The sequence below is a fragment of the Prosopis cineraria genome, unplaced genomic scaffold, assembly GCF_029017545.1.
Source record: "Prosopis cineraria cultivar Desert tree isolate PC_DT_omini unplaced genomic scaffold, ASM2901754v1 PC10, whole genome shotgun sequence".
In the NCBI taxonomy this organism is placed as follows: Eukaryota; Viridiplantae; Streptophyta; class Magnoliopsida; order Fabales; family Fabaceae; genus Prosopis; species Prosopis cineraria.
Window position 1 is genome coordinate 8,905,304 of NW_026555341.1, and position 11,484 is coordinate 8,916,787.

General features: G+C 35.4%; 1 protein-coding gene across 4 annotated transcripts; it reads right to left on the reverse strand.

Annotated features, from left to right (window-relative positions):
- Positions 1-1,368: 1,368 nt before the first annotated feature.
- Positions 1,369-10,381, reverse strand: LOC129321984 (pectin acetylesterase 8-like). 4 transcript variants are annotated; one of them, XM_054968010.1, is made up of 18 exons: positions 10,117-10,381; positions 9,625-9,752; positions 9,417-9,499; positions 9,162-9,291; positions 9,003-9,082; positions 8,790-8,876; positions 8,582-8,706; positions 8,429-8,489; positions 8,240-8,293; positions 8,086-8,163; positions 7,649-7,754; positions 7,413-7,558; positions 7,264-7,303; positions 4,002-4,070; positions 3,825-3,894; positions 3,322-3,431; positions 1,969-2,083; positions 1,369-1,722 (listed from the first exon to the last, which is right to left on the reverse strand). In XM_054968010.1, exons 2-18 carry the CDS (start codon positions 9,749-9,751, stop codon positions 1,638-1,640), a joined length of 1,566 nt encoding a protein of 521 aa, XP_054823985.1. In that variant the 5' UTR covers position 9,752; positions 10,117-10,381; the 3' UTR covers positions 1,369-1,637. The 4 variants fall into 4 exon arrangements, 1 of the variants encoding a protein (XP_054823985.1); XR_008596160.1 differs by lacking the exon at positions 3,322-3,431 and adding an exon at positions 6,800-6,883 and having other exon boundaries at positions 1,696-1,722; positions 7,184-7,303; positions 10,117-10,373; XR_008596159.1 differs by lacking the exons at positions 1,369-1,722; positions 1,969-2,083 and adding an exon at positions 6,800-6,883 and having other exon boundaries at positions 7,184-7,303; positions 10,117-10,373.
- Positions 10,382-11,484: the final 1,103 nt, after the last annotated feature.

The window sequence follows — 11,484 nt, forward strand, 5'->3', positions numbered from 1 at the left end:
TATTGAAAGCCAGAAGAAATCTGCAATCTTTTTAACTAGTAACGGAAACCTAAGCAATTGAGGATCCTAGTTCTTGGACTATATACCATTTCAGCATTCCTTTCGTACAATTGTTTAAATACAACTAAACATTCCCTGGAAGCTATATATGGATTTCGCATATGAAACTAAGATTCAAAGTGTTTTGTAGTAGTTCTGTGATATCAAGCACGCTGCAATCATGTGTAATTGTAACGGTAAAAAATCTCTGCCCCATTTCAAATTAAATGTCTGAAAAATTTTGCAAAGGAAAAAAGCACATAAAGAAAAGCTAGGACTAGGCGCAACCCAACCGGCCACGTTTGGTGTTCAAAACATGGACATCTTTGTAGCCAGATTGTCCCTATCATTGCATCAAACGTCGACGTCTTTGAGGGTTCAAAGCACGTCAAAGTGTATGGATTAGCGTGTAGTGTTCTTTTTTTAATGACTTCAAGATCTCTTCACTTCTTTTTGTGTGGATAGGAGCGGGGGAATTACTTGGGGATACCGCCATAATCAGATATTCAGATTTAAGATTTAAAGTTCAGAGGAGCTTGTCGAATGATTGCCCAACTTTTTGTTCTCAGGATTCAATTTTTAAATTCTCTTAACATCTCTTCTCTGTTTTCCCTGTGAAGCGTGCTATTAAGGGCCACATGAATGTTGGATACAACAATAATGGCTCTGTTCTTTTATGATCTTTACAGTATGCTAGTTGTAGAGACGTTTGATACGCCGCTAATATCATATCATCCATCATAAGACAGACAAGTGATGTTCCATTGAGAGTTAAAAATAAGTGTGATGTGAAATCCTCACAGTTTTCGCGTCGTTCAAAATGGTGTTATCTCAGGGTTTGGAAGACACTTTAATGAGGGACCAAACATTTACTTTAATGTAAAATCACGCCTGTTAGAAAACCTACAGCTACAGGGACTGTCTACTTCCACAGGGAGGATGATTGTTTAGGCTCATTTTGTTACCCTCTAAGTGCGGTTGTAGAATCTTCTCAACCATAACATTCTATTTCTATTATGACAATTGTTATCTTGCAAAATACTCCCACCGTATTTAATTATAAAATAATTCAACATAATGTTGTACATATTAATAAAACTCTAATAATACTTTACAAACTTATTTTTTCAATACAAAAGAATCAACTTCCAAAAATACACTTCATTTAACATAATTTTAATTCTACAATCATTTTAATTCTCTCTCTACAAAAGTAGGTAATATCGAAAAAGCATAATTAATAAAATACTATTTTTGTCAAATTATTTTATATTTTAAAATAATAAAATACCTCAAATATTGTTCTATAATTCACGACGAAAGGCAGTATACATCCACTTGACAATGTACTATGGCCAAGATGGCAAGGTATTGAAAGTTCGTCATTCTAGTAACATCAGTAATGGACTCGTTTTCCAGCTTCCAAGGAAAATGAAGAAATAAAAATTTCATAGAGCACACAATGACATTTGAGTATGATCCTAATCTAACTTGTTGCACTAATTTTCAGGACGATTATGACTTGACAGATAAAAAGGTTGCACGATAATTATAAAAAAGCCTCTTGGTACATGCTACATATCTGCAGGTGGACCCTTCTAAAGATTTTTACGCCCCAATTGCCAAACAAACTGATCAGCAGCAGCCACAGCACGAGATGCTGAACCAATAGAACCTTCATACCTGTTGAATGAGTATGTTGAGAGACAGAGGAAAAGAAGAACGTGCACCATCAGTCCATGATAAATACGTTTTTTTTTTCCAAGAATTCCTTGCATTAATTGCCTCATTGAAACCAGACTAGAACAGTCCATCCACCCCCCCACAAAAAAAAAAAAAAAAAACAATTCAAGCATGGCTGAGAAATATATACTAATTATTTTTTTTGAAAAAAAATGAAAGCAGGTTGACTTAAAGCTATGTGCTTACAGGGCAACCAAGATATATGCTGCTGTCTGCATAACAACTGCACCTTCGCCAGCAGGCTTTGATGTGTTCATGCACCTAGCACTGAACCAACTCTCATGAATTGATGTGACCAAATCTGCCATCCAAAAGTTTCCATTCTCTTATGAGAAGATACAACATGAATTAGGAGCAAACACTAAATAAGATGCACAGAAAGCATATTGACATGCATTAATATAATGCTTTTAGTTTTAACAGAAGCGCAGAATAAAAATGCATTTGCCTACCTACAGGCAATTGATGTATACAAACCAATATGTCATAAACTTCCTCTTGATTCTAAATTTTCTTTTTTAAAAAAACAGTCAAGCCCTCTGGAAAGAACAAGGCTCGAGAAAGTATACTCATTTTTTCTCCTTAAAAGAAATTTAAATAAATACTCATTTGCCAATCATGGGATGCCATAGTGATATGAAAATATCCTTCCCATAGAGGGAAGATCATAGGTTCGGTCCTGCAGAGTATGTATTTGTAGTTGTGGTTGTCCCTAATAAATAAATAAAAACTCATTTGATTTGATTTTTACCATGATTTCTCAAATTGCTACTTCAGTAGAACACAGGATTCACAGATGAATACCAATCCATTTTTGGGTCCCAAGATTACAAGATTTCAAACAGCAGGTGTATTTTTGTCCAATTTAAAAAAAGGAAGATGCATAGACTAACTTCACGTGCACAGGTGCATATAATAACGAGGACAGTTTCAAAAATTACGTGTTTCTAACTTCCCTTTGAGGATTGTCAGATAAAGCAAAGTAATAAGTGCAAATTCCTCATAATCTGTCATCAACTAACGTCTTAAACCACTCTAAAAAAGGCATTGATAATAAATTCACAAGTAGATGTAAAGGAGAATCCAAATTCGAAAGCAAGACTAATAAGAGAAAGTCAGGTTGGAATGACTGGAAGAGTGGAACTATCAGAATATGGGGGCCAGGCTTTGGTGCCGAATGAAATAGAAGATAACTCAGACCTCAGATAAAGGCTTAAAAGAGAGAAGAGACTCCACTATAAGAGAGTTATGCATCTCACACCCAGCTGATGTGAGACTCCTGCTCTTGCATCACAGCAGCAAGCAGAACAGACTTTATTCCCCTTCACCAATTTCAACTGGAAGAAAGAATCCAATATATGCCCCCAAAATCCGATATTTATTGAATCCTAGCCTTCTCTCCAAGAGTCTTGATTACCTAGATGTATTGGATGACCCCAATAATTTCAACCTCAACAATTTCTATGACATTTCCCTCCACCCCCAGAAAAGGTAGCAAATATTATTGAGCATTTTAGGTGAAGCTACAGTACAGCTTACATTGATTGGGCCCAATTATGAAGCTTTCCGTCTGGAGTTTGTTACGTTTAACGTAGTCAACAAAGTGATTCAATTCAATGGGATTGGCTTTAATTCCCTCTTGTTCAGCACTGCCAGCAGCCAATCACCCCATCAATAAATAAATTTCTAAAACTACCAAAAAAGACAAATCCAAAAATTGGAGAGAAGTTATTCAATAAAGACAGACTAAAATTCACCCAGGAAACATGAAATATCTTCAAAATCACTTTAATCAATGCTAGTACTAGAAGTCTTATATTTTAACAAGATCAGAGGAAAACCAGGACAACAACAATTGTATTTAACTTCCTAACAAACTTGATAAGTGCAGGTATACTATCTAGTATGGGAAACGTAATAGAAAGTATGAAAACCATGTTGCTTATTGATATTACAGTAAGCTAGCTTCTCTTGAAAAAACAATAACAAATCACAAAACAATAAATCAGTTTACATCAAACATAAACTATTATCTTGCTTACATGGTAGACAATAGACGTGAAGGTCCATATGGGTCATAATTTATCAGCAAAGCAGCTTTTAAAGGTTGACCTATAAGGTGCAAAGATCAAATAAATGTTATGCATTGAAAGCATATACAAAATCATTTTTTTGCGAAGAACGATCATGCACATCTTGTTCAGTTAAAGATTGCTCACCAGAAGAACCAATGCTAGTAGAAGCCCACTTATCCCATGTTTTATGCACAAATGCCCAGTCCATTGTGCCTAATAAGGAATCAAAAGCATGAAATATTTTAGTTACTTCTTTCCATTGAATGCACAAAACCCACTGAACCTTTGGTCCCATTTTATAAAGTTATGGCATTCATTGTAAACAAAGAAACAAAAAAAAAAAAAAAAAACTCAGCCCTTACGAACTAGATATTTCCAAGTATGTTTTAACTGGAAGATTTTTGTTTACACAAAAGACAGTCTATAAACTAGAGGAACCACAATGCATCATGATTCAAAACAATCAATCAATTAACATGAACCACGGAGAAAGGTATTTACTTTATAGTTTGTTACACACTGTACAGAACTATCTTATATAAAACAAGTTTTCTCCCAGTGGATTGAGAAGACATTGAAATGCCCTTGCAACCCACGCCCCTTTCCATGTAAACCTGCCGAGCGTATCTATTGAATGTTATCAATTGTATCTTATTTAAAAAACAGATTAGCTTCAAACCAAGAAAAAATTGTAAAACTGTAGTTGAGGGAACTCGAAAGTTTCAGCTGGCTGGGAGAGCACCACTACCTTTTAATTCCAATATTCTCCACCGAACACCGGCCAAACGCTAACAACAGTCACAGCAATTCTTAAGACGCTAAACTAATCACTCGCCGAGGATGCGGTTCCGCAATGCGGACACTGGCACTTAAAAGCTAAACTAATCACAAAAAGACACGACACTGATTGTACCTATAATAAGTATCACTTTACCAAAAGCGACTGCCGACTGCCCTAAAGGCGGCGAAGACGGATGCGTACGACGGTGGCCCGAGATGGACAGACCGACGGAGCTTAGTTACAGCGAAGTATGGGTAGGCTAGACTCTCGCGTCTTAGCCCGGTGAGAAGGGAGGACGAAGACGGGAGCGAGATGAAAACTGAGTGATTTTTTTTTTTTATTAGGAGACAAGGCTTCTCGGAGGAAATAAAATAATATTTTGTAAAAAAGATAATTATAGTAGAAAACATTAATCGCTCATTTTTCTGTCAAATGAGACAATTAAAAAGACATTATCATGCGAAAAAGGTAAAGCGTAATATAAAATTAATTATTACTTATTGCGTGGTGACCAGCTTTAATCGCTCCACTTTTCACGTGTCCTAATAAACATATGAAACTTCCCTTCATTTGCTGATTCTCTCTTCGTCTTCCTCCTCAACAAAAGAATTGGTCATACAGTTCTAAAAGGAAAAGGCAAACATGGCCGATGAATAAGCAACGAGTTTCAGGACTGAAGCAGAAAGCTGAATTTTTTGTGGGCGCGCGGAGGGAGGTGAATTGGCTAATTGAGTAATTTCATTTGAAGGATTCTTCAAAGCTAAGCCTGGGAAGCATCAGATTATGGCTTCGGTTTTTCTGCAAAGCAGTTGCCATCCAAAACACAACGAAGAGGAGAAAGCTATCCAGAATAATGCTTTTGTAAGACATTCTCTACATGGCAGGCAAGTTTCCTGTCTGTTTCAGACTGCTGATTGCGTTTCTACAGGCCCTTCCCTACGGCTCCGTCAATATATTCATGGGAAAACTTGTAGATTTTGTTCCGTACCAGAGATACACACCCACACATGACTGTATTTATTTGGTGATTGAGTTTGGCTCCTACATGACCAGTAAAAACAAAAAATCTTTCTCCTGCATTATCTTTGATTCAGCTTTTAAAACTTTCTTCCTCGCTGCTCATTGGTACTTGGAATTTGTCAATCTGTTCTGCTTTGATTTTACCGTTTTTTTTTTTTTGAATGAAAAGGGATAATATATAACTAACTCAAAAGGAGTACAAAACCAGGGTACAAATAAAACTAATCTTTCAGCAACCTGCTTTGATTTTACCTAAAGACGGGTAAAACTTAATTATTGGATAGCTAGTGTGAGTGTGTGTGTGTAAGACAGAGAGAGAAAGATTGAACCAACTCAGTTAACTTCTATCTCCATAAGTATCTTCCTACTTAGGCCTATTTCTTGGTGTCCATTCTCTTGCTTTTTTCCCTTCTTTCAATAAGAAAAGTCCTGTTTTTCTAATCACGTACTCACACGGTATCTAAAACATTCCTTCCCCAAGAAAAATAAGCACTCCGGCAAAAATTAACACTGCTCCCAAATATATTAGGCATCGAACTAAACAATTACTTTGAGTTAAAGCATTCTTCAATTTCTCGTGTTATGGCATCAGTACGCGCAAATAGCACTGTCCATTGTACAATTGCAAGATAAACAATTCAAAAAAAAATAATCATTTAATCCTTATAGTTTTAACTTAATTATAACTCAATTCCTAAATTTAATTGTTATAACTCAATCTCTAAAGTTTTGATTCGATTGTAAATCAATCCTTGAACTTTGCCTTTTTGTAATTTAATCCCTGAAATTTCAAACTTTTAAATATTGATCCCCATATTTTAAAAAATAAAATTTAAAATATTTAAAATATGTTAAACTTTTAATATTTATAAATATTAAAAGGGTTTAATAATTTAAGATATTAGCAATAAATTTTAAAATATTTTAATCATTATAATTTTATTTTTTAAAATACAGAGATAAATATTTAAGGTTGAAACTTCAAGGACTAAACTGCAAGAGGCAAAGTTTAGGAACTGATTTACAATTGAGTCAAAACTTCAAGAACTGAATTATAACGAGTCAAAGTTCAGCGATTGAGTTATAACTGGGTCAAAATTATAAAGACTAAATGATTAATTTTCCCAACAATTCAGCTCACCTCCTTTGATGAATTTGGAAAGCTGACCCTCCTAGCTGAAGATGTAGTATTAGAAGTTCCATTTGTTGCATTCGTTGCATTTTTCTAACATTCACAGAACATATCATCCTCTTAATGGCATTACAAGTAAAGCAGATGTTCAAGTAGTAGCAACATAGAACGAATAAATTCTATTAAGATTTAAGAATACAGTAGTGGTAACATTGAATGATGATTGGAGGACACCCAGCAAACAAGCTTAGTGCAGTGGCAGCCTCTACTTATCTTGGTGGCTTGATAAATTATAAAGTATAAATCACATTTTTTCTTATTCAAGATCAAGCTAATTAGCCAATGAGCAGAGTTCATAAGAACGATATAATATGACATGAAATGAATCTATACTGTAGGATGGTCTGGCTCGAAAACACGGTTGTGACAAGTGGGGTTGCATGGGTAGGGGCAATCAATCTGATGGAAAGGACTTCGTTCAAAGTACCAGTCTCCTACTGCTTTTGCAATTGTCTGCAGAATGTTATTTAGACAAAGTTATGCCTTCAAGTGGACATAAAGGAAAAGACAAATAATGAACCACAAGCCAGATGAAAATGACGAAGTATTTGTAGTCTCTTACTGTGTTGTGCAGCACCGGAGAGTCACTTCTGAACCACGTCTCCTGCATTTCTGTTTGGCAGTGGGCATAGCAGGAGTCTATAAACATTCCTTTGGACGAAGTGTTCCCCAGAACGGTCAATGCCTTCAAAAAGTCCAACCTGAAATCTGAAAACCAGAAAATGCATAAGAATGAGGTCTTGAAAGTAAAATTTAACTGTTTATTGTTTAAGGATTTCTGATAGTATCGTTATTTACCTTGCATGATACCAAGTTGATCGGATGAGCAGTTGTTTATATCAAGTTTGCAGCTATGCCAACGGCCATGGGGATCAGCGACACCCGGTGCCAAAATGTTTTTTATCTGAGTATGAGCAATATCTCAAAGATCAGAAAGGAAAATAGAAAGAATTCATCCCTCATAAAGGAGAACAAAATGATGACTTGAATAAAGAGATGAATGGTTAATTTCGCATCCACATTAGTGGTTTAAAGCAAAACCTAGACATGATTTTTGCAGAAAGAGAAAGTGACAGAAGCAACGCAGGAACAGAATCATTTTCGAAGTTATCTTTTCTTTTAAAAGAACTCACCAACATATAAGTAAATGTAAATATCATTTTAGCAATTTCTAGCATTGACAAAGATCACTCTAAGAACCAATCCATGCATCTTTAGCAACAGATAAGGCTGACCTGCCATGAGTCGTAGGCTGCATTTACAAAGAAAATCGGGGTAGTGATTTGTGATGCCACATATTGTGGGAAGAAGCACTGCAAGATTGACGAGAAGTGTTAGTAATACCAAGACAAACAATCCCAAGCGAGGGACACTAGTTTACAAACTTACGAGTCCTGGGCTGAGTCTTGTAGTGCAGGATCGAGGTAAATTTTTTGCTGAACCCTACAATATTAAAGAACAACAGTCGAACTTGAATATTATAGATTTCCAATTAAAGAAATGTGGAAAAAGGTCCGTCCACAGCTTGGCTGTGCAAAACACAAAATATTCAAGTTCTTCTATAAAGGGGAGATTTACGTGTGTTTCAACAACTTGACTGTAAAATTGTTCAATGTGTTGTGCTCCTGAGACATCCTTTCTGTTGTACAAGACAATATTGAATAAAATAATTTGAGGAACTCCAGAAACTCTCGAAAGAAAGCTAAACAGATAGCAAAATAAGAAGCCTACGCGTTAATGAAGTAACCAGCATCTGACAAACATTTCACTTTAGCCTCCGCAGGCACTAGAGCCCGAAAGCCATCACAATGCAATATAGAAGTCAATCCTCCAGCTGAACAGCCAGAGAGGATAGCCTGTAATTATAAGTTCCAATCAGTGAATGAAAAAATTGCTAGGATGAAATGAGGGGAGGTGGCATTATTTTAATGGATAGTACATTTTCAGCATTTTTCATTCCTTTAGCCAACAAATCCTCAATGACAGCAACGAAAACTCTTGCTCCTCTGAAGTGAAGATCTGTGTCCTGGCATATCCATGCATATCAAGTAATAAGAAACTGATCAGTCATACATATAGAAAATACGTACTCATTAAGATGTTCTGTGGAATTCGAAGCACAATATGTATGATTCGGTTTTGCAAAACTCACTGAATCCACAGCTTCCACATCACCGGTGAATGACGCACCATCACAGTACCTAACTTTGATTCTATTCCAATTGTAGAAATCTGGATTGTACAAAAGTCAATACGAAGTATAAAAAATGACACGTTCAGATTTTTATAGTTATTAACCAGGAGACTATACCTGGATTAAAGTTTTCCTTGTTGCTAAGAATTCCAGAGAAGGCAACCTGCTTGGCCATTTGCTTAGAAGAACCTAAGCGAGTGCTCTTTCGGGAAAGGCACGTGGTGACATTGTTACACCATCCTCCTCCCTAGAAATGAAATCAGACGGAAATTCATTACCAAGGAAAGAACAACTTCATGTGTAGTCCACAAAAATGAGATTCCTATTTGCAGATGAAGATCTATTTATGCCCATTTGCAGACATGGACCCACCTCAATGTGTATGAGCCAATTGTTAATCCCTGATCCAAAACCCTTGTCAAAGTGGTAAGCTGGTGGACTCCCATCCAAACAAACTGTGAATTATGTGTAACGTCAGATTCCCAACTCCATCGTAAACATAACTGAATATTGAAATGGAAATGGACAACAAAGCTTCTAGTAAAGTTCAATTAGATCAGATACAGCAACAATTTCTCACCAGCTCCTTTAGCCACTGCATTCTCAATATAAGTGATTGGTACAAAGAAGCCTTCTGTTTTCAGCAATATCAATAGAAATACTAGAAGATTCAATTTCAAAACCTGACTTATTCTTCCACTCTCCATTCTGCAAAAATCCATCAAATAAAAACTGGCAAAGGAACATGGACAAGACGAAAATCATGCACAGTAAATATTTCAAACTAGAATCCAGTAGATATTCTTGCATACTATCTTTTCAACCTAACTGTTAGAAACAAAAATTTATGGTATGTTCTTGTTACTTCAGAAGCGAATGAATCAGTCTCCATTTGTCGGGCATAAATCATTGATCTCCTAGAAACACTTCCAAAATCACCACCTTAGCGTTACAATTCACAGAGCTAAACTTAATAGGCTTGAATTGCCTTCACAACGCATAAACCGAAGCTCCATTGATCTCCTACAAACGAAGAGTTGAGCAGAACTAGAGAAGGAAGAAAATTATTTACCGAAAGAAAACGAAAAAAAGGAGGATTGCAAAGCTCGCAACCAGCAGATCCTGAATGGAAAGTGCTGAATGGGATGCCCAACCAGCAAGAAATAAGGGAACTAAGGGAAAGCAACGCAGCTCAGGACAAGGCTTTAGAGAATGCTCGAATGAGAAAGAGGAATGTGACGAGCTTTTTAAAGTAAATTGAAGGACCGAGTCGGAGTGTCCAGTAGTGATGAGTTCCGTCTGAGGAAGAAAGACGGAACGAAAAACGAATCGTATTTTTTAGGCCGAATGCAGAGAACCCAAGAACCGACACTGGTCCGAACAAATAAACCCTTGGCATAAAATACTTGAATGAATTATAAATTAATCATAGAATTGATTTTTAAAATGGGACAATAATTACAGTGATAAAAAATTCTCATTTAACAAGAGAATTGTTTTCCTTTTATTTTAAATTATAAAATATTTTTAAATAAAATCTTACATATTAATAAAACTCATTAAATATACTTTATAACTTTATTTTTTTGAGAGAAAAATATAAATTTTTAAAAATATTTTTTATTTAATACATTGATGAAATCATATTAAAAAAAGAGAATATATGAAAAAGATAATGTTAAAAAATATTATTAATAAATATTTTTTATATTTTAAAATTTTAAATTTTTTTTAAAAATATCTTATAATTTAAGATAAAAAAAGTAGTAGTTTAAAAAGGAGTCTGCGTTTGAATTCTGAAAATACAGCAACATGGCAACGATGGCAAAACTTCTATGGAAAAGAATTTGACCAAATTTGATCAAATTAGTCTAATTCTATTAAAATTTTCTTCATTGGACATGAAACAGGTCAAGGTAATAGTGGTTAAAAAAAATAAATTCTCATATAAGCTATTTGATGTTAACAAGGGTCTTCGTGTACCGGTTATAACGGAGACAGTGTGCGATCATAATTGTGATTTTGTATTGTTAAATAGAACATCTGAATTTATAATAATATAGTAAATTGAATTCAATGAGCCGAGCTTCCCACGGTCGCAGCAACAGGAAAGAGGAAAGGGGACTTGATGGAATCTTTAGGCGCGTTCTCACCACCAATGAGTGGCGCGATCCTTACGAAGGAAAGTAGAAATGAGTGTGCAAGTCTGTTGGAAAACCAAGTCGTGTAATAAATTCGTTTTTAAAAATAACTTATTTGAAAGAGAGTCAGAAATCAAATATTGAAGTCAATCCCACTCAGAAGAATAAAGCATAGTTAATTCATTCAGTAAGATAGTACAAGACCTTTTTATTTCGGCCAATAGAATAGGCCCGTTGTTGTTGACAACGTTAAAAATTCGTATAATTGTAGCAGCAGCAACAATAATAATATAATATTG

Coding starts and splice junctions, on each gene's coding strand:
- LOC129321984 (XM_054968010.1), bottom strand. CDS start 9,751: ATGGAGAGTGGAAGAATAAGTCAGGTTTTGAAATTGAATCTTCTAGTA. Junction 4,071..7,263: donor AGACTGGTACTTTGAACGAA/GTCCTTTCCATC, acceptor ATTCCTTATTAG/GCACAATGGACTGGGCATTT. Junction 1,723..1,968: donor GCATATATCTTGGTTGCCCT/GTAAGCACATAG, acceptor CTCATTCAACAG/GTATGAAGGTTCTATTGGTT.